General features: G+C 45.8%; 1 protein-coding gene across 2 annotated transcripts in view; it reads left to right on the top strand.

Moving 5' to 3' along the window:
- The first annotated feature begins 3614 nt into the window (after positions 1 to 3614).
- Positions 3615 to 22022, top strand: part of LOC135914365 (protein Skeletor, isoforms B/C-like) — a 108849-nt gene continuing 90441 nt past the window's right edge. The window contains exons 1-7 of one of the 2 annotated variants that reach the window (XM_070521678.1): positions 3615 to 3771; positions 7001 to 7150; positions 10381 to 10453; positions 10586 to 10694; positions 11820 to 11982; positions 14651 to 14723; positions 20292 to 20472. In XM_070521678.1, the coding sequence (XP_070377779.1) occupies positions 3711 to 3771; positions 7001 to 7150; positions 10381 to 10453; positions 10586 to 10694; positions 11820 to 11982; positions 14651 to 14723; positions 20292 to 20472 (810 nt within the window). In that variant the 5' untranslated portion in view covers positions 3615 to 3710. The remainder of the gene's footprint in view (positions 3772 to 7000; positions 7151 to 10380; positions 10454 to 10585; positions 10695 to 11819; positions 11983 to 14650; positions 14724 to 20291; positions 20473 to 22022) is intronic. The other variant, XM_070521679.1, reaches the window with a different exon arrangement.

Genomic DNA, 22022 nt, shown 5'->3' with positions numbered 1-22022 from the left:
AGGCGCGTCCGCCCGGGCCGCTGTTCCTTGAAAGCCGTCTGCGACGGGGCAGAGTCCAGCCAAGCACTGATGGCGTTTTTCACTGGTCGATCTGGAGCGGCCGCCGAAATCCTCGAGCGAGCGCTCGGGTTTCGCGAATCCGAATCGGCCAGCGGAGCGCAAAAATGCTCCGTGGGGGATCACACAGGAAGTCTGCGTGCACGTCGCACAAACCGGTTCCGGAAACTATGCCCGACTTCTGCTCCGTACGTTTCCACGGCAACCAAACTCACCGTCCCCCGTGCGTAATTTGACCACGGCAATCGCAGAGTCCGTCATTTCCATGTCGCGCCCGCAAGGATTATGCATGGACAACGTGAATAGAAGGCTTCGTACAGCACCTGCGTCACCTAGTAATCGCTGTCGTCCGAGCTCTCATCGCTAAACGCGAGCTCTGCAGCAGCAACGAACGCAGCCATTTTGCGAAGCAACACAATGTTGTGCGTACCAACCGGTACCGATTTCGCTTGAAGACGGAAGTGACGCGAGCTATTTCCGCCCGAATCCGCGCCACGGCGGCGGAGCAAGTGAGAGCGATCCGGCGCGGAGCGAGTTGATCCGAAACGACCAGTGGAACGCGCGAACCCGCTCCAGATCGACCAGTGAAATTCGGATTCGTTGCCACGGAGCAAGAAATCCTGCTCCGAATCGACCAGTGAAAAACGCCATGAGTTTTCGCGGCTTAGCTCGTGTTGATGCGAGAGGCCGCACGAAGGTCAAATCGCTCGCTGCTGCTGCCGCGCTTCCTCACTCTATTGCGTTTTGACAGCGAGTTTCTGCGGTCACCGAGTGAGATGCGTAAATGTTTGCTTGTGCGCGCTTGACACCATACTTGTCAATTTAGTTAGTATGCCTATGTTTGCAAGTTTATGCGGCGGATAAAACTACTATCCTTACTTCGTATAGCTAGTTGTCTATTCATTTACTATCGCAATCGAGGCTTCACCTTTCGGGCGAAACTGCGACTTTTTTGACAATAATCTTCGATGGTTTCTGCATAACTTAATAATTCCGGACTTTCTTTTGAATACAGAAAAAGGTGCCACGTGAGAGATATAGCACGCTGCAAATAATTGATCCAATATTTTCGAGTATGTTATAAAACACTGTTCACTCACCTGCTATAAGTATATTAAGTAGATGCTTAAATAATTCATTACAAAAGCCAGTTAATTTGGAAGTACCTAAAATAGATTGGGCGCTTTAGGTTGCTGCTAACCACATACTGTCATTTTCATCCTCATAAAAGGCTTAGCCTTGTTTTAAAGGATTGCGCGTGGTAGCTGGGACACCTTGACTGATCTCCCTCTCTACACGTACCCGCACACGCACACACAAGGTGGAGCTGGGATTGTAATTTGTGAAAATGCTTTATAAACCTTGTAATAAGGTTTGGGTGTGCTGACTATTTTCATGACACGGTCGTCCAACAATTCTCAGTTTATCGTTAAAGAATTAACTCGTTTATTGTTATAACAGCTAGAGCTTAGAGGGCCAATACAATCACAAAAGCAGGAAAGGTTTCTTTTCGCAAATTTTAACTCGAAATTTCAATTTGAAATCGCTGCCTCTAAGCGCCTTCCGCATGCAGCAACCGCCATTTTGGCATGGCTTGTGTGACGTCAGGAAGTGCGGGGTCACCGTTGTGTCGCCTGGTACGAAACAGTCCGATTGGTTGATTGATTTACTGATTGAAAACTTTATCATTCCACCGAGCTGGGGTGACCGCCTCTTAATCTACACGTAGGTAGGGGGGAGGACGAAGCAGTCCCCGCGCGTTGAGGACGGTGAGTCTTTATGGCCTCAACGGCCAGGCGGATTGCTCGACGCTGGTCGTCTTGAGCCCCGCTCTGGAGCAAGGCCTCCCAGGCTTCTCTACTGTCAATGTTTTCCTTGGCCCCTGGGGAGCCAGCACACTCCCATATTATATGGTCTAGCGTACCTTTTTGCTTACAAATTTTGCAGAGGGCGTCGTTATAGTCCCTCCTCTGTGTTAAGTAGATCCAATGTGGTGATGTATAATTGTTTCCCTGGAGGCGTCGCCAAATACGAGCGTCCTCCAGAGAGAGAGAGAGAGAGTCCGAAACCATAACGGACGTCTTGTTCCGCGCGATCTGGCGCTCAACGGTGCAGCAAGGGCGTCGCCGTTGAATTGTGCCTGCAAGTCGTTCACTCGCGCGATAGGAGCAGCACAAACTAGAGAACTCTTGCAGAAAGTACGCCGAGCTGACCAACATAGTTTCTGCAGAACGCAAAGAAAGCTTCGCAACTGGCAACATCAACTTATGATTATTGTTGTTGTTGCTTCCTATCACGTATGTGCATGGGCTCCTAACCACTATAATAGAGGGCCGGTCAAGAAATGGATGGATTATTCCAATTTATAATGAATGAGTTTCCGGATACCATTTTGGTTTGGTTTGGTGCCTGGAGTTATGGCTCAACTCACTACGGGGCATAGGCAATGAATCGGGCGGTAGTAGGGAAAAAAAAAGAGGAAAACTAAAAGAGAATTATGCAAATTAAAGAACTTTGTAAAGGATAATAATCGTCGTTAATGTGAATTTTACGGATATAATGAAGAGGTGCTGTTATTGTTGGTATTTATGAAAAAGACACAAAGAAAATTAGCGTTGCGGTCTCTTTGATTCACTTATAAACATTAATATGGCCTTACATACGTTCCTATTGCAGTAAACTATAATGCCGACGCCCCACATGAGAGCACATCAAGAAGCGTAAGCGCCAGCCCAATGATGATGATGATGATGATGATGAGAACGTCAGAATTAAAAATTGGTGGTTAGTCTGCCTATTCCGAGAATCTGCTAAATCTCCAAGTTGGCGCACATAAAAGTGAACTGCAAGTACATGACGGCGAAAACACAGAGAACACTAACGATTAAATTCTTACATGCGGTTGACCCGCATTTACACTGTCTACCAGTTAGACAGACCATCAACTCTTAAGGCGCATCGATACACTTTTACATCGTCTCCGCCTCGGAATTGTGCTTACACCGAGCACATATTATTCTGAATAAAGCGTGCAACCTTTCCAGCACGTGCATGCTCGAGTGACCCAAGCACACCACACATAGACAGCGCCCTGAACGAGAACCGAGTTCACTTGACTCGCATATGCCTTTGCCCTTCAAAAGTGCATCACAAAGCTGTGAAAGAACTTCAACGCTCCTTTGAAGACGCTGGCATTTATGACGATGATTGACTCGATACTGCGTCGTGAATAATTGTCTCATCCGTGCATTTAAAACACGTGTTCACGGACTAGCTCGCACGGACTTCTCTGCAAATGAGAACTTCTCGAAAGAGACTTTCACTATCAGTGTGTTAGACGCCTCTTACTTTCTTAATTATTATTTTTCGGAGTATTACCTAATGCACGCGTTTGTGTTTACTGAACTTTTTTAATACTATATATGTTAATAATCAAGCGAAAAGAGATAGCCGTCGCCACCAAACGGCGACAACAACTCCCCTGCTTATTTTAGTCTCAATAGATAGAGACGCGTGATGAATGGCTTCGCAAATTATCATCATTGCCATTTGCGCGAGAGGGCGAGGCGAACGAGCGCGTGAGAGCGAAGCAGAAGAAGATCAAGCGACGAAGCTCAGTGATCGCGTAGCCCGACTCTCATGTTACCACCGCCATGGCTGTCCGGACACCGATGATCCTGCTCCTCGGCGTCTGTGCGGCGGTGGTTTGCCAAGGTATATATGTGGACAGCCTTCTTTCATGCGACGCTCGCAACCTCTCGACCGTGCGGTCAATATGCCGGCCCGACACGCTGTTGCTCGCAATGGCATCGTTGACTCCTTGAATTCGTGTTCACAGAGCGGAGCCGCAGGTACCACACCGCAAACGCTGGTGTGGCGCCAGCGCTTGCGGTGCGCGTGTCTCCCCTTTGTGTCCGGTCTCATCTTGAGCCCGTAACACGAATCAAGAATCGAGCAACAAACTCGCCCGTCTAACAGCAGTACTTCCAGCATGCATGGAGGAAAAAATAAACTAGGAGGGAGCGTCGCCTGACAATCTTGAAGTCTAGTCATAAAGGATATACAGGAGAAATAGGCCCACGTCATGTGATAGGCAAGCGATAGCGCATCTAGTCGTTTACCTTCGGACGCGAAGAAGTTTTGGTGCCATCTGTCGCAAAAGCAAACACTTGTCATGTATGGCCTTTGAGATCTAGCAGCTGTACACATGGCTTCCTACAGGTGGCTATGGCTGATGGCGCCGTAAAATCTCGGAGGTCACGTCCAGCTCTTGTGAAGCCTATAGCGGGCCAAGAAACCGACCGCGGAAATCGAAAACAACGCCCTTTTAGCACTAATACTTAACTGCCGAAGCATTATGACTCAAATCTAAAGCAAATAAAAACATATCTGTTGAGAACGATAGGAAAAATTAGAACGTGACGACGACGACTTGATAGATCCGAAGCGGGAGGCTGCCGCTTCGTAAAAGCACGCGTAAATGTTACCGCAAACCCAGTAATCGTATTGAATGCTCTGGCAACCTTGTGGGCGTATTCATTCCCGAGAGCCACCGCACACATGGAGGCCCCGGGGTGCTATTCTGGGTTACTATCATGGGTACTATTCTGGACCATATGTCTGGACATCGCCCAAATCCGCCATGTCGAGTCTGGTAATGGCCGCATTTGGAGCCAATCAGAAGGGCTCTCTGGCTCCGAATGCCGCCGTTACCAAATTCAACAACATGGCCGAATGCGATGTCCAGAATATAGTACTTTCGGATAGAAAGGCGGCGTCAGACGAAGTCGGCTTGCCGGGGCACGCTGAGTGACATTGTGCTCCCTCCTGTTCTTTTTTTTCTCTTCCTCCATGACTTGCGGCACCACTGGCGTTTTATTGTGACATCAATTAGACGGACGCTCGAGGGACATTGGCACACTATATACTTATCAGCACACTATAACGCTTTCCTTCCGAGCTGTTCTGTGTGTGTACGGTGGTCTGAGCGAAACGGACAGTAATCATGAAGCCAATGTACTAATACTATTGCTGTAGCAATCATACAGACGCTCGAGACGCGTTAATTTGCTCCATCGAGGTTCGCGTTGTCGTGCTGTCACGGTATGGACGCGCATGTGCGACCCCGTGTGTAGGATTAGAAAGCCGCTATCGGGACGTGGACGGCGTTCTCCAAGCTATTCACCTGCATACAATGCATGAATGAAAAGTTGTCTGTTCGTGGTTGTCCGAGAGACGTTTCAAATGCCCTGCTTTTTCGCACATCTGCTGACAGCAGGGCGGTGAGCGAGTTATCCTAACAATTTTCGGTATGAGTATGGAAGGTCTTCGTTTACTTCTTTTGATGAAACCTGTCACACGAATCTGAGTCTGTCGACAGGCGAAATTTACTTCATTCCCTTTATTACGCACAAAAAGTCACTGACTATTAGGATACTCCCGAATGCGAAATTTGAGCGCAGCTCTATGTGGTGATACAGTGAAAGCTCGTTAATTCGAACTTCAATAATTCGAATTTATGGATAATTCGAAGTGTACGATTTGGTCCGGCCAAGCTCCACAGAAGTCTATGTATAAAGAAGTCCGTTAATTCGAACACGAGAAGGTTCCCTCACGGATAATTCGAACTACGCTCGCCTGGCGCACGGCCGGAGAAACGCGCCTACATGCCTACACACAAGGCTGTATTGCCTCCGAAACGGAGAGAACGGAGAGAGAAGGCAAAATCGGAAAAAAATCCGACCGACGCGGGGTCAGCCAGAAGGCAGCGGCGGCTGCCGCCTCTCCGTTCTACGTAACCTCCGAGACTTCTTGCCCGTTGCGAATCTCGGAGGCTTCGCAAATCTTGTACAGCTGCTAATGCTGTGCGGAGATGGCGCGGCAAGCGCCAAAACACAGCAAATCAAGTACGTCGCAGCTGCGCTTGCAATCAAGAACCAACGAATCAGGGCCTTCGCCACCTTCACATGTTCAGTTAATTCGAACTGAAGCGGCTTCCTCTTGCGGTTCGAATTAACGAGCTTTTACTGTATAGGCTGGCGAAGCCGATCTGCCTCGTCCGGCACGTTCCCAATAGAGTGAAGTGTGGCGCGTCTGCCTCGCTAATCGGGAGATCGCGAGAGGCAGCTCGTGAGTGACACGGTGGGCGCGATCCACAGCAGACGCCGCAGACAGACCTCCGCTCATGCAGGGCTTTGTTTCTATACAGACGGCGCAACTCTTGCCCGATATCCTACCCATCGTCTCCGCACAAGCCCGTTTTGCGCGGCACTATACGCTTTTCTTCTCACGCTTTCGTTCCACTAACGACAAGAGCCGCCCTTCGGTGCGGGGAAGTTGTGCCACCAGTGGTCAGCGGCGACAAGACTGAAGGGAGCGTCACATCGAGCCGTAGCCGTTCGAGCAGTGATCGTCGTGACACACGCGTTTACCGCGGACTGTCCACAAAAGTAGACGCCACGGACGACCGCACCCCTTTTGCATTACGCACCCATCGAAATGCAGCCGGTACCGAACCCGCCACCTCGTGCTAAGCAGCGCGATTCCATAGCCACCGAGCCACCACGGAGGGCACGCGCACAAGGGCACACAGCGAAGCACAATTTCGCTGTAATTATTCGTAATGTCAGTGGCTTTCAGCGTTCTGCAAATGCACGAACCGACCCATGGAAACCCTTTCGTTTACCCGTTCGTCAGCCGCAGCGCATCGCAGCACATGCATGCTAAAGCTGAGGGGCTTTAATGCATGCGAACCCGCAGCGACGTCAGGTGTGTACCGCAAGCGATGCGTCACCCGTGTCGCTGAGACACGGCATCGGAGCTTTGACGTTTGAAACGCACGCAGTTAATTTTGACACGCTACAGTTCCTCACTCAAGCTCGGGCAATTATCGCCTGCAGCTTTCGACCTGCATTTTCGTTTCTGTCTTGTTATTCGCCTCCAGGAGCGGCAGGCAGTGCGGAGCGCCCGTCGTTGGATGTTTGGTACCTGGGCAGCCTGGACTCCGGCTTGCACGGCATCCAGGGCTCGGTCTATGCCGCCTCTGCGGACACGCTGCTGCTGCGGGGCTTCAGCTACGATGGGCGAGCACCGAGTACGTGAATACACACGTTGCAGGGCATGCGTGTTGGCCTCGCGCACTTCGATACCTCTTGCTCGTCTGCACACATACACACATCCAACAGCCTGATGGGAACGGTATCCTGGACAGTTGACTCAGCATACTCTAACCAACAGCAATATAACCAACCCTATAGTCTTCATTGGTTACGAGAAAGTGTTTGATTCAGTCACAACCTCGGCAGTCATGCAGGCCTTACGGAATCAGGGTGTAGACAAGCCGCATGTAAAAATACTGAATGATATAAATAGTGGCTCCACAGCCACCGTAGTCCTCCGTAAATAAAGCAACAAAATCCCAATAAAGAAGGGCGTCAGGCAGGAAGATACGATCTCTCCAATGCTATTCACAGCGTGTTTACAGGAGGTGTTCAGAGACCTGGATTGGGAACAGTTGGGGATAAGAGTTAATGGAGAGTACCTTAGTAACTCGCGATTCGCTGATGATATTGCTTTGCTTAGTAACTAAGAGAAACAATTGCAATGCATGCTCACTGACTTGGACAGGCAAAGCGGAAGGGTACGTCTAAAAATTAATCTGCATAAAACTAAAGTAATGTTTAACAGTCTCGGAAAAGAACAGCAGTTTACGATAGGTAGCGAAGCACTGGAAGTGGCAAGGGAATACGTCTACTTAGGGCAGGTAGTGACCGCGGATCCGGATCATGAGACTGAAATAATCAGAAGAATAAAAATGGGCTGGAGTGCGTTTGTCAGGCATTCTCAGATCACGAACAGCAGGTTGCCATTATCCCTCAAGAGAAAAGTGTATAAAAGCTGTGTCTTACCAGTACTCGCGTACGGGGCAGAAACCTGGAGGCTTACGAAAAGGGTTGTACGTAAATTGAGGACGACACAACGAGCTATGGAAAGAAGAATGATGGGTGTAACGTTAAGCGATAACAAAAGAGCAGATTGGGTGAGGGAACAAACGCGAGTTAATGACATCTTAGTTGAAATCAAGAAAAAGAAATGGGGATGGGCAGGACATCTAATGAGGAGGGAAGATAACCGGTGGTCATTAAGGGTTACGGACTGGATTCCGAGGGAAGGGAAGCGTAGCAAGGGGTGGTAGAAAGTTAGGCGGACGAATGAGATTAAGAAGGTTGCAGGGACATCATGGCCGCAATTAGCACATGACCGGGGTAGTTGGAGAAGTATGGGAGAGGCCTTTGCCCTGCTGTGGGCGTAGCCAGGCTGCTGCTGATGATTATGATGATGATGACTCTCTCCGCAACTACGCGGGGCACCGTGATTTTCACGACCACCTGTAAGAATGTAACATTCGAAATTAACAGCGATGACGCACGCATTGAAGTAAGCTCGCGTAATGAATGAGGCACGCGTAATGCGAAGGCGTGGGATTGTTCTCGACCTGCGGCAAGTTTCTTTTTCATTCGCTTTCAATGCCATTATTTATCATTATTTAATTCAGTTAGTAAGTACAAGAAATTTGCTCTATGTATTCCTTGGTGTATTTGTTGGCTTCTCATGATATGATTATTAAAAATCGGGCCCCTCGTTTAATCCCCCTTTCTTCAGCGAGTGGGTATGTAAGGCGATATATGTCGACTTAGAATGAACTCTGAGAATGGAACCGGCTTCGAGATATGCGTTGTAATACTTGCGGTAAAAATTTAATGTTGTTCCACGAACTTTTTAAATAAAGCGCTGTTCTATGCATTGAAGCACAAAAGTGACTGGAACGCTAATGCATCTCGTCGGACACGTTGAAAATTAATGTATCGATACTGGTGCAGTCCTGATAATCCATTCCAAGCGGGTATACACCGAGCGAACTGGTCGGCTACAATTCGTAAATTCAAATACGGGCCGTATATAAAACAAATTAAAAAGGCAATTAATGTGATTATGTTTATCCAATCAAGCAGTTTTATTTCTCGTAGAAGTAGTGGCAGCCTCATCGAGTAATTTAGTTAAAGGGTCAACATTAGACTGTCTGCCACAGACAATATTTAAAATTTGGTGCAGCTTAGAAAACACCCTGTATGTTATAAAGATCTGCGAAAGACGCCGTATGAGTGCCTGTTTCCAGCCTGCGGCCGTTAGAGGCGCTAGTTGTCCGTATCCTGAGTTTTAGTTCTTAGACATTGAGATGTGCCGGCCGGAAAGTGAAAGTTGGAACTCACATGTCAACATTCCCGTTTATTTTTGAGCATATAGTATGTCAAGAGATCACAGAGGACGATATACTAGGCAATTGTGTCCCGAGCTAATTATTTGGATACTAAATTTATACTTATTATACTAGAGAGTAGACGTAAGTGGGCATTACATTGATTCAGTTTCATCTATTCTACTTTTAAGAGTTAGGAAGCGAGACAATTGTGGTACTGAGCTATATAGTGTGCTCATTGAAGGGCATGTATGACTTGAGCTATTGAGTGAATCTTTCACTGAGAACGAACTGCAGCGAATTTACGTAAAGAAGCATATGTGAAAGGCAAAACCATATCGTGAAAAGACTACGGGGTAAACAACTTCTTTCAAGTGAGGTTCGCTTTCATTAAAATTTCGCACGCACCAAACTACAAAGCACCTGCGTAAAGCAGTGAAAGAAACGTATAGGATAGAGCAGTGAACCTACAAGGTGAAACTAGTTTCTCGGTAAATAATCAAATGAATAAAATACTAGTTTCCACACAGTAGATTATAAGGAGATTTAATGACCGCTACAAGTGCGAAAAAAATGTTTGTTTACTCATGTTGTAGAACATATGAAGTAACCCCGATGTCCCAAATTCCTGGGTGTGCGAAAAGTCGCTGGCCTGTTCTTCCTAAAAGTGCGTTAATGCGAGCGTTGATTTTTGTTGTTGATTTGGCTTCGTAAATCAGATTGAATATTCTCTTCGTTGATCCAGTTGCTATGTTTGTTGGCTGCTGTCTTCTTTTCTCTTAGACGTGGTTCAAGGCTTCAGGTTTTGTCACATGTAATCTTGTAAATCGAGACCTCCTTTTTTTTTGTCGGAATAATGTTATTGATGGTATTGCATTGACGAAATAAAATTGCTATCACTTTTCACGCATGCTTAACTGTCTTGACTTCTTGGTTGGGTCAGCTGTGCATATTACTGATCACCATGCTATTAATGACCGAACGACAAGGTGAAAGCAAAGCACTGACCAATTTGGAACCCCCACCCCCTTCCCGATTTTGAGCATTTACTTCGGTCTATGTTTCAGGCGCCCGCTTCATCGCCGGCACCTGGGAGAAGCCTGACGGGAACGGTATCCTTGTGAGGGATGAAAGGGGCAGGTAAACGCCATGTTCTACTTTAAGATATTGCCTGACGTGCTCGGGTTTTCCATCGACCCATGACATGCACACTTCGAAAGTTCTACCGACATGTCGGTTCTCCAGAATGATTTTCGTTTCTTTTTCCGTTAGCGACAAAGCACTCAAGGCCTACAGAAACCAGACGATCGTGCTGAAGTTGCCAGCTGGTAACACGATCACGGACTTCAAGTGGTTCAGCGTGTACGACAGGAAAGCCAAGGTAACGCATATGCGAGTCCGTTGCGGCAGCTGTCGCGATGAATTGCTCTAGAAAAAAAAAAGAGTTGAAATGGTGGCTTTAGTTTGAATAAGCTCTTTGTAGAACTGTCAGAACACCAGTGATTCTTTCGACTTACTGAAAAACTTTGACTGCTTTAACTAAGCGTGCACATGCAGGTAGATGGTTATTTTTATTGTACTCACCTTATCAATCCATAGAGTCAGTTTCGCTATGGAGACGCATTACTGGTTATCACGTTCTAGACGTGCCGGTGCTTGAGAAGTGAGCGTTTGAGCGAAGAGGTTACTCATAGGCACTTCTTTCTTAGTTAATTTTATTGCTTTGAAAGAAATTAGAATGATTTATTATAAAAAAATAGCCAGCTGCATGCATCCAGATGAGGCACACAGTGGGGTGAGCACACACTTTTGCTCTCCTGCGAGTAATAATTGACGTCGTTGGGGTGACAAAATGACAAAATTTAGTGTTTGTTTCACCCCCAGCTTTAGGTGAGGTGCAGTGCTTGTCTACGCTTTCGGTGTTTGCAGCAGGTTGCTCGAATAGGTGAGGGGTATCAGTTGCTGAAGGTTAAAGTGCGGCGCGAAACCACGGCCAGCAAAGAAAGAAATGTTTGATTACCTTTGCAGTGCTAATGTACCAGTGGTATTAAACGTTAGGCGAGTTGGCGTTGATTTATCCGTGAAACAGCGCTCTCTTGTCGATTCTTCTTTACGTCCAATATCTTCACGAATTTCCAAGGATGAGCTAATTACATCACTCCAGAGGTTGACATTTGCCTTTTTAACACGTACAGTCGCGGACAGTATATTATGGACCATGAAATCTAAGAAAAAGCTGAATATCTCCGCAACCTCACAACGCAATCTGGTATTTGCATTTTGGACCTCGACTAGAATAGGCTAACAACGCTGTCGTGGGCAGTTTTACTGGTTATTGTGACAGACTGCTCGGGAATTGAACGTTTTCGGAGATCCCGTGGTCCATTTTATTCTGTCCGCGACTGTACTTTGAACAACTCGCCTAAGGGCATTAGGTCGGTCTCGCAAGCAATGGAATTGGCTGGCTCCGAACACAAACACTGACGAATGCTGTCTTTGCACGTAGAGGAGCTTTGCGCACGTGTACATTCCCGCCCACCTGAATCTTCCGGGGCCGGCGGTGGCGGCAACCCACTTGCTTGGCGACCACGCCAATGCGACTGCCCTCGTCATCGAGGACCAGAAGACGCTCCTGCTGAAGAACTTCTACTATGACGGCTCGGCACCAGGTACGGTGTTCCGTGGGCGTAGGTTCGAATGCCATCGCTGCGCACCATGTCGCGTAATTAAAAAAAATTAAATTATGGGGTTTTAGGTGCCAAAACCACTTTCTGATTATGAGGCACGCCGTAGTGGAGGACTCCGGAAATTTCGACCACCTGGGGTTCTTTAACGTGCACCTAAACCTAAGTACACGGGTGTTTTCGCATTTCGCCCCCACCGAAATGCGGCCGCCGTGGCCGGGATTCGATCCCGCGACCTCGTGCTCAGCAGCCCAACACCATAGCCACTGAGCAACCACGGCGGGTATGTCGCGTAATCGACATCGTGTGCTACGTGAAGACCACACCGGTTTTCTTCGGCCTACCCGTGGTGTGTTTGACATTTCTTCTCTTCGAACTCTCTCTCTGTGGACTCTTGTAGCAGCTTGATCCTGTAGGATAACACGCAAGCGCCCGCCACAAGAAGGAACGTTTTGAGTGAACCCATAGTCGGAACACTCGATGCGGGTATTTTCAGTTTCACGTCATTTTCCCGGCGCAGTCGCAGCGAGTCACATTGTGCAGCTGTTTGCGACTATTATGATGTATCAATATGTTCGCAGGAATGTAGCCTCGTAAGAACGGTGTCGCGAGAACTGAGAGTTCACAAGTGCGCAAGTGAACCGCTTTACACTTGTAACTTCAGCAGCTTGAGGTTGGTTAATAAAAGCGAACACCAAGTTCCAAATTGAAGCTCACTTGACGGAAATTGCGGCCATGCAGCGCATGCATGCACTTTCGACTGCGCCACTGGTGCTGCGGACTCGTTTCAAGACGAGCAGGGCGATGAGGGGGTCGGTATCTATAGTCGCTTTGGGTTCGCCTACCACCGGCGGCAAGTTGTCGTTTAATTGAATTTGCTTATCTTCATTAGGAACAAGAATGGGTCCGGACGGCAAGAATGCATGCTTCCCCAAGCAATTACCATAGGCACCTCATTAATCGAACGATGTTCAGTTCCCCAGTGTTTTCTTTGTTTTCATGAAGTGGTTCTTAAGATGCGCGGTAGTGGCCTGCCTAAATACCGCTCGCTTCAGTTTCCGCAATTCCCTTTTTTTTCCCGCGCTAAGCAGTGTTCGTGGTATTTTCGCGAAATCGTGCTTTCATAGAGCAGAAGATGGACCTGCAAAGCTTGTCATAATTGATTTTCACATGGAATCTGCTGCCAAAACAGCTGAAAATAAGGCGATATCTCACTGTGCTCACGGCGCATGCGTGCGCAATCGCTGTCATCACCACGATGATATATAGTTGGAGGTACGTACAACGCTAGCAGACAAAAGCGAACCAGGGGAAAAGGCGGGACTGAACGCTGAATAATGGAATCATAACGACGCTTCCATGACTAAGCAGCGAAAGCAAAACAAAAGAGGTGGAAGGAAACAATCAAGGAAATGAACAAGAAATGCATAGGTGTCGTAATGCTGGCCGATGCATGCGCAAAGGGACCAGGAGGAAACTTCTATCCTTTTCTTCTCGTCATTTGTGCACTGCCGGTGATATAAACCACTTATTTTTCGTAGAGGGACACGTAAGGCAGAATAATGTATCCCTTGCTCCGCCATCACCTGCTCGCGCAGAGTACTTTAACGTCCCATCAATTAGCAGATAGAAACGTGTTAGCCATTAGATGTTTGGCTAACAACGGGTGGTGAGGCAATTTAGAGCGGAGTGCGGAATGTCAGCCGCATTCACCAGTGACTTATCGCGACAGTGTATTGGGTGGTTATAAGCGCTTGGTGCCGTTCTTTTCCTGCACTCATGTACCTAACGATGTCTTCTCAAAACGTGCTCGACCCACTGCTCGTCCCATATTTCTCTGGTCAGCAGCTCTCATTTATCTGTAATACACTTTCGCATAAATCTTAAGGCGTTTTTTTCCAACAGAAACGCAAACAAACAAACAAACAAACAAACAAACAAACAAACAAACAAACAAACAAACAAACAAACAAACAAACAAACAAACAAACAAACAAACAAACAAACAAACACACACAAACAAACATACAAACAAACAACAAGAAAGACAGACATTTAAACATACATACATACATACATACATACATACATACATACATACATACATACATACATACATTCATACATACATACATACATACATACATACATACAAGCAAATGAACGAACAAATAACTACTTACATACATGCAAACATAAACAAACAAGTAAACACCTTGCGAGCTTATTCAGTCTGCTGTGAACGGTAACTACCTGTAGTATTTGTGGCAGTTGAAACTGATGGCGAAATCGATCTCCTAAATAACCAGTCAGACGTTGCTGTGATTTGCGACTTCGCGGCCTGTTAGCTGCCTCATAAGTTCCAACTTCGGGTTGCCGTTTTGCTCTCTTTCATTTTTTTTTTTGAAATGCCACACTTTCTATCTCCTCTTCAAAAGCACCTCACACTGTCATTGCTATTTTGGCGTAAGCATGACAGCGCGAACTGACAGGCCAAACAAAGACAATTATGCGCGTGCGCGTGTTCGTCTGCTGTGTCTATACGCTTGTGCTGCAGTGCTCTCGAGTTACCGGTCATATATCTGTTTGCTGTTTCAGTGCAATCTATTATAGGCTAGCTTAAAATTGTTTTTTTTCCCGTCTGCCACTGCAGGTACGTACTTCCTAGTCGGAAAGGGCCGCAAGCCGGGACCCAAAGGAATCAAGCTTCTGGACGAAAAAGGAAGGTGCGCTTTAGAGGCTGACTTCGTTCGGCAGGTTGAACGCGCAAGGAATTTCCGGCACGTCATAAAATTTTCTCTGAGTGATCTTATTCCTGGGATATATGTTTCTCATTGACCTTAAACCTGTCTCTATAGAGATTTTTGAAAAACTACCGACCAGATGAACAAAAGGTGGTTTTGACGAAGGCGCCGATACGTGGGGACATTCAGTCAAACTTTTCTGTATGGAAACCCAAGAATTGTATTCGACAAGCCATTGCAGCAAGCCTAACACAAGGCACACGGGGTACGAATGTCACTTGCTTTCGCTTGGTTACAGGATGAGAAGACATAGTACAAAGTATATAAGGTGTGTCTTCAACACTTGCTGGAAAGTCTCAGTTGAGTTGCGTTGCATATGGCTCGTGGAATTTCGACTATCGTTCGTTTTATAGATCGGAGTGCACGTGCTTCAACTATTTCTTTGGAAGGAATATATGCTGTTCGATGTCTGTCTGCGTGAAATGAGTCAGACACTCATGCCGAAGACCAACAGAACTCTGCAATACGCGCATTCGACCGCAGTTTTCTCAAAATAAACAATACAATATTGCAATAGTGCCCGTTACATGTTCGGACCAATCGCATTGAGTCTAAGGGTTAATTAACAAGGCATTATATGTTTATATCACAGAGTTAAGCGGATAGGAAACATTATGTAAAATTAAAGGCACAAATCCGATGACCTCACTGGGCCAACGGAGTATCAGATGTGGGCTCATGTGGTGAGCGAAAAAAAAAAACCGTACCAGCAAAGCGCACTTGAACATCGTGGAAAGGATTCTGTTTTCTTCAAGCAAGCTATAAACGATGAAGATTTACCTGATAACGTGGTGATATCACGAGAACTACTCGCTTCAATGACACGTCTGTGACTCCTTCACTAGGGCATAAAGCTAAGCTGTTTGACATCAGTTCGTGCTTGAAATCAGCGCAAAAAGCGAGGTTAATACAGAAAGAACTCAGTACGAGCGCCTTGTTTGGACCACCTCGCTTGTCCTGCGTCCTCGTTTTCGTATTGCTCAGATTTGAGTATGAATCCTTTCCCGCATCTGAATGCCTCTCAGTGTGGCTCAACTTCTATGTCAAGCAAGCCACCAGGTTCTTGAACGAGCACTCACATTCCGCAAAGCTAGCTTGTCCGTTGGTGTCCCAGCCGAATATAGTCGCAGTGCATGCAATATACGCTTTGATAAACGTTTGATAAAGTTTGATAAAATGCCATGAAGGAACGAACATTCTTTTCATACAACTTACAAAGCAACCGAATCAAAACGCCCTTTTTCATAAAAAATGACAGCTACAGACGGACAAAAATTCCTCACTCGTATGATGCAAAACATAGCTACATGCACCGCGTAGGAGACAATTCGCACGTGATCCAGCTTTTTACGTCTCTCTGGTGCTGACGGCAAACGCCGCCTTGGTATATGTCCTCGCGCCCAATACTGAGAACGTGACAATAATGCGGGCGTACGGGGACGACAATAGGTTCAGTACTGAACGGTCTGAACGCGTGTTGTCGCAGTCGGTTAACTTGCTTAATTACAATCGAAAAGCCAAATAAAGCGAATAATCCTTTATACCGAACAGAAATAACGAAGCCTTCTTTATTTCACGTTAACATTATGAATTTGGAAAGCAAGCGTGTTGAAACAGTGGAATTGTTGTCTAACCTGTACTATAATTTTAGCATGATTGGTTTCTCAGATAGATATGTATCTGAGAAACCAATACATGTATGTATTGAACCATATGGTTCAATACATACATATATGAAACGATCATAAATAACGATCTGATTATGAGGCACACCGTAGTGAGGGACTGCGGAAATTTGAACCACTTGGGCTTCTTTAACGTGCACCTAAATCTAAGTAGACATGTCGTTTCGCATATCTCCCCTATCGAAATGCGGCCGCCGTGGCCGGGATTTGATCCCGTGACCTCGTGCTTAGCAGCTCAACACCATAGCCACTAAGTAACCACGACGGGTCAAGAAAAAATTCAAGGAAGGCTGAGATACACACACTGCTACAGTGCACCGCAATATAACAGCATCACTACAGCCGCTTTCTGCGAGTTTATCTCAAACACAAACTTTCACGATGTGTTGGTGACTCTGATCCAAACACTGCTTATGGTCACTTATGATCCAAACATTGCTTATTATGACCTTTCTTGCAGAATTTCTTTGGACGCGTCTATCCGAAGTATCTCAGGAATTTGGGCAACATAGAAATAAATAAATAGTAATAACGTAAAGCGAAAAGATAACAATGCAACGTTAAACTTACTCGAGTTCTGAACATGATTACGCTGTCAAAATTACGCAATATCAAATATTAATGAATTGGTTATGAACGCTGTAGTCTAGATTGGTAAGACACTAATTTCCATTTTCTCGCTTCGGGCTCCTCAGGGTGCGACAGTTTTTTGGATAGCCATTTCGAGAACTTACTGCAACTAGCTGTGTCAATTTTATTTCTGGAAGCACGTGACTCTACAGAGGTTGTAATACGATCCTCTCTCGTAAGTCAAACAAATCACGTGGTTACGACGACACCGTCATTTTGCGAATTAAAGCTGCCGCAGCTATCATTAACCCGCCGTTAGCACGTGTCTGTACGTTATGTTTTCAACGAGTATTTTTCCGGATTCTGTGAAAATAGCGTGATATAGTATTATAGAAAGATGGACAAGTTAATGTTCTGAAAAGCTATCATCTGATTTCTGTGCTCTCGGTTCTTAATAATAATGATAATAATAATAATAATAATAATAATAGACTACCGACTTCTTTCTAAGCACAATTTAATCCATCAGACAGAGTATGGTTATAAAAAAGGAAATAGAAGATGCACTTTTGTTGTGCCAGAGGTACAAAATTTAATGAAGGATTAAGAACTGTTGGAATTCTTTTTTCCAGATTTACGAAAAACATTTGATTTGAATAAGCACTAATTATTATTGTCAAATTGGAAAAATGTGGTATTAGATGTGCTGCACTGCGTTAGTTTACGTACTTATCAAGTCGTTATCAATTTACAGGAATAAATGGATCTCGCTCAAACTTAGGAGTCATATTGTATGGTGTGCCTCAGGGACTCATCCTTGGGCCGCTTTTATTTATTGTGTTTATCAGCGATTTTGCTAATAGAAATTGTATACAGCACTTAAATGCGGATTATGCAAATATATTTTTTTCAAGTGTATATAGTCGTAGCTTCGAAGTTCAGTCTAACATGTGATTGCAGCTTTTGAACCGCTGGGTAAATGCTAACAATTTCAACTGAACCTTTTGAAAACAGCATGTTCTGTTTACTGCCTAAAAGAAAAAAAACGTGAAGAATGCTGTCTTACGTATGAAAATAGCAGTATTGAGCTGGCGAAGTGACAAAAATATGTTGGTGCTGTCTTCGATGAGCATTTAGACATGGTATGAGCTTGTTGCGATATTAAGGATTTTCTTATCAAACTTATTTATTTAAAGATACCTTACAGGTCCCTAGAGGCATTGTGTAAAGGGGGGAGAGTATAAACTCAAACATTATGATATTCAATAATTAGAATACATATGCTAATACATAGACAAAAAATACAGTGTAAGTAATGCGCTAACATACAATAATGGGGTGTTAAAATTGTACAATGGACAAACCGAATGCTTTTGAACGCGAGAGGTCATTGAATAAGAAACTTCCACAAAGTAAAATATAATCAATAGAAATACAGAGCGAGCGGGACATATTTGGCTATAACAAAACAGTATTTAAAGGATAGTAGCACATTATTAACGGGAAAGTTAAGACAAAAATAACATGTTAGGTTATGTAGAGTTTTATAAATGCGTTGTTAGAAGGTGCCGGAAATTTTCCTGGTCACTCTCATAAGCGATGACGTTAGGAAGGTCGTTCCAAAGGCAAATGGCTCTTGGAAGAGTGGAGTGGTTAAAAGAATGAGTCTTTCCGTAGATGCGCATGAAATTGAACTGATTGTACGACCGCTGTGACCTATAATGAGGGGAGTTTCAAGAGGTAGAACTGATGGCGCTGTGTTATGGACGTATTTATGAAATGATGATAGCAGGGCTATATCACGACGATCATGCAAGGGCTGTAGTGAGAGGTAGAGTTTAGTTTATGTTTTTCGTTGGTTATGGTCATAACAACGCGAAATAAAACGCCTCGCCTATTCTGAATAGATTCGAGTTTTTCGATCAAGTATTTTTGATGGGGAGACCAGACGAATGCGGCGTATATTCAAGCTGAGGTCGGACAAATGTTAGATAGGCTAGTTTACGAATGTCTTCAGTAGAATTATGCAACTTGCATCTTATGTACCCTAATGATCGCGAAGCATTGGTGCATATGTATGCAACGTGCGTTGACCACGTAATCATTGAGACTCTTACGTAAAAATCAAGGCGTGCTGCCTGTGAGCCTTAAAACACAACTATACCACAGATTTATAGAATTCCGACTGCAATATTGTCTCTTGGTTTGGTTCTTAGAACACAGTGAAATATTTCAGCACTTCACATAGCACAAAAGCGCTCAATACGCGCTATTTATTGCTTGCACCGATATGAACTTTCCATGCCACATTTAATCGAAGATCCTCCCTTTCCAACGCTTAATGTGACTTAAGATTTCTGTGCTTGCTTTCACTCAGATTCGCGAACACCGCGATGAATGTATACAAAAAATATGTAAAATGTAGTGCCTAAAGCTTCAGAGAGACGCGATTTATTGTACCTCGCCGTCGAACTAACTATGGTCTAAGTATGCAAAATTTCTTGACCGTTCCCTTTTGTATGCGTTATGCCTAACGATATGAAACTTACTAAACTATTTAACCGCATGATTAAATGACACCTATCTTGCTTGTACCAGTAATATAACCAGAATATATTGTTAATGTGTGTGTGCCAATTGGAATGTGCCGCTCTACAATGACGAAAAATATCCCTTAAATTTATGTGATGCCGAGCGTATAGACGAACTCGCGTCACAAGGGTTGCTGAAGGACAGCAACCAGACTCATTAGAAGACTGCGTCACAAGTCCACTGAGTACGTGCCACTGAGTGTGCGGCCAAGCGAGGGCACAATTCTCAGCGCTCGCGGACACCGGCGCGCCAGGCTTCTAATCTCGGAGGCCACGCGACGACTTCTCGGCAATGCCGCAAGATGGCGCAGCGTGTCCAAAACGAAGCGCGAGAGAGGAGCCCGGTTGCCGTGTACGACGCGTTTCTGAGCGTTCTCACGCACCGGCGTGCCAGGCATTTCGGAGGCCATGCGCAGGCTTCGCGGTGGCACATCTAGATGGCGCCGAGTGTGCGTTTAGGGAAGGCGCGAATGAGGAGTCTCGCAGCAGTACACGCCTCGTGCGTGACTCGTTTCGACGGTCATCGAACACAGATTGTTCCGCTGTATTGATTCCATGCTAACGCACTACCGTCGACAGTTATAGGGAGATGGGTTCAGACGCGATTTTTTTTTTTTGCGGCTTTTGTCCCGATGTACGCGCAGGACCCACGCGCTAGGAAAGTACGCGGGCGCAAACCTTCGCTTCACGCTTCCCGGCAACCTGACCGTGGACGACGTCGATTGGTTCGCGGTCTACTGCACCGGCTGCTCCAAGTCCCTGGTGCAGGGCACCATTCCGAAGCGCCTGAACGTGCCCCACAACGCGAGGTGGATCAAGAGGGTGGTGAGCTCCGCTCTCGTCTGGCCTATGTGTGATAACGTTCTTACGGAGTCGAAGGGGATAAGGAATAACAGCTGGATTTGTGAGTGCGTTTCACTTGAGCGGCATACGCCGTCTTGATTTGTCTCCCGTGCATGACAGCCAGCGTGGAAGACAAGCATGTGCCGGAATTTTTCCTGTGTGAAGTGATTTTGGAAAGGAAACGGAAGAGATGAGTGCAGCGCCGTAACTGTCTCTCACAGGAGGACACCTCAACAGCACTGCACGGGGAAGGGGGAATGGGAAGAAAAAGATGAAGGAGAGAAAGACAGGACTAACGTGGCAAGGGAAAAAAACGTGTTCGACTACCTTCGGCTAACGGGAAGTACCCACTTAACTATGATAGCGGATTGTGGTTAGGATTAAATACCAAGAACTTTATTGTTAGCCTTAACGATCAATATCTCACTTTCAAACAGTTAATTAGTTATATCTGATAAAGTCTCCCATCAAAACTTTATTTTCATTAATTTCGCTGTAAGAGGTTGAATGATAGATGAAATGAAAGCCAAACTTCAATTATTTTGTCGTGCGTAAACTCTAATGCGGGTGCGTCTGTATGATGTCATGCACTTCAAAATCTTTTCTCCTGTTTGTGCAATTCTGGCGCAGTAATGTTCAGTGTTTGATCCCTTTCGTATGTAATGTATAGTTTATCTACCATGCTAAAAATAACTACGCCAAATAAGCAAATACCAAATGAGCCTCCTTTTAGGGCAATGGGGATGGTAATGTAGGCAGCGCCTTTAGCCTTGCCATCCAAGACCTTCAGCGTGTCTGAAACCTAATAAAAAGTTAATCTCCTAACACAGTTCCACTCACCGTTTCTGTTTAGTTTTCATTTTAACAAAAAAAATTCCTTTGGTATACGAGGTCTGTCAGAAAAGTATCCGACCTTACTTTTTTTGTTTGCGAACACCTGATGGATATGAAACAAGCGCGCTTGCATCTGCCGACCCTGAACCTTCGTGCGCATGCGCGAATTTCTTCCCGCCTGCCGATAGCGTCAGTCGCTAGGACGCAGCGTTTGAGTGAGGTAGTGCGCTGTGCTCTCGTCGGTTTTTTTATTGCAAGGAAAATGGCGGAGCCACTGGAACAGCGCCACTGCATCAAATTTTGCCAGAAACTGGGCGACAGCCAAGTGTAAACCATTCGGAAGATTCAGACGGCTTTCGGTGAAGATGCTATGAGCAGCACACCGATTATGGAGTGGTACAAGCGGTTTAAAGACGGCCGCACATCGATGGAGAGCGAGCCACGCACCGGTCGGCCATAACATACGGAAATGACCAGGTTATTGCGGAGGTGAACGCTGTGGTGATGCGGGACCGTCGTGTGACTTTCCGAGAAATTGCGGAAGAGGTGGGCATCGGCACTTTTTCTGCACATTCCATTATGACCGAAGATTTGGTCATGAAGAGAGTGGCGCCGAAATTCGTACCGAAGCTGCTCACGGTGGAGCAAAAGCAACTTCTTGTTGAAGTCTCATAGGACATGCTGGACCCCACAAACAG

The sequence above is a fragment of the Dermacentor albipictus genome, chromosome 7 (genome assembly GCF_038994185.2).
Source record: "Dermacentor albipictus isolate Rhodes 1998 colony chromosome 7, USDA_Dalb.pri_finalv2, whole genome shotgun sequence".
Classification (NCBI taxonomy): Eukaryota; Metazoa; Arthropoda; class Arachnida; order Ixodida; family Ixodidae; genus Dermacentor; species Dermacentor albipictus.
This window is presented reverse-complemented; position numbering and strand designations above follow the sequence as displayed.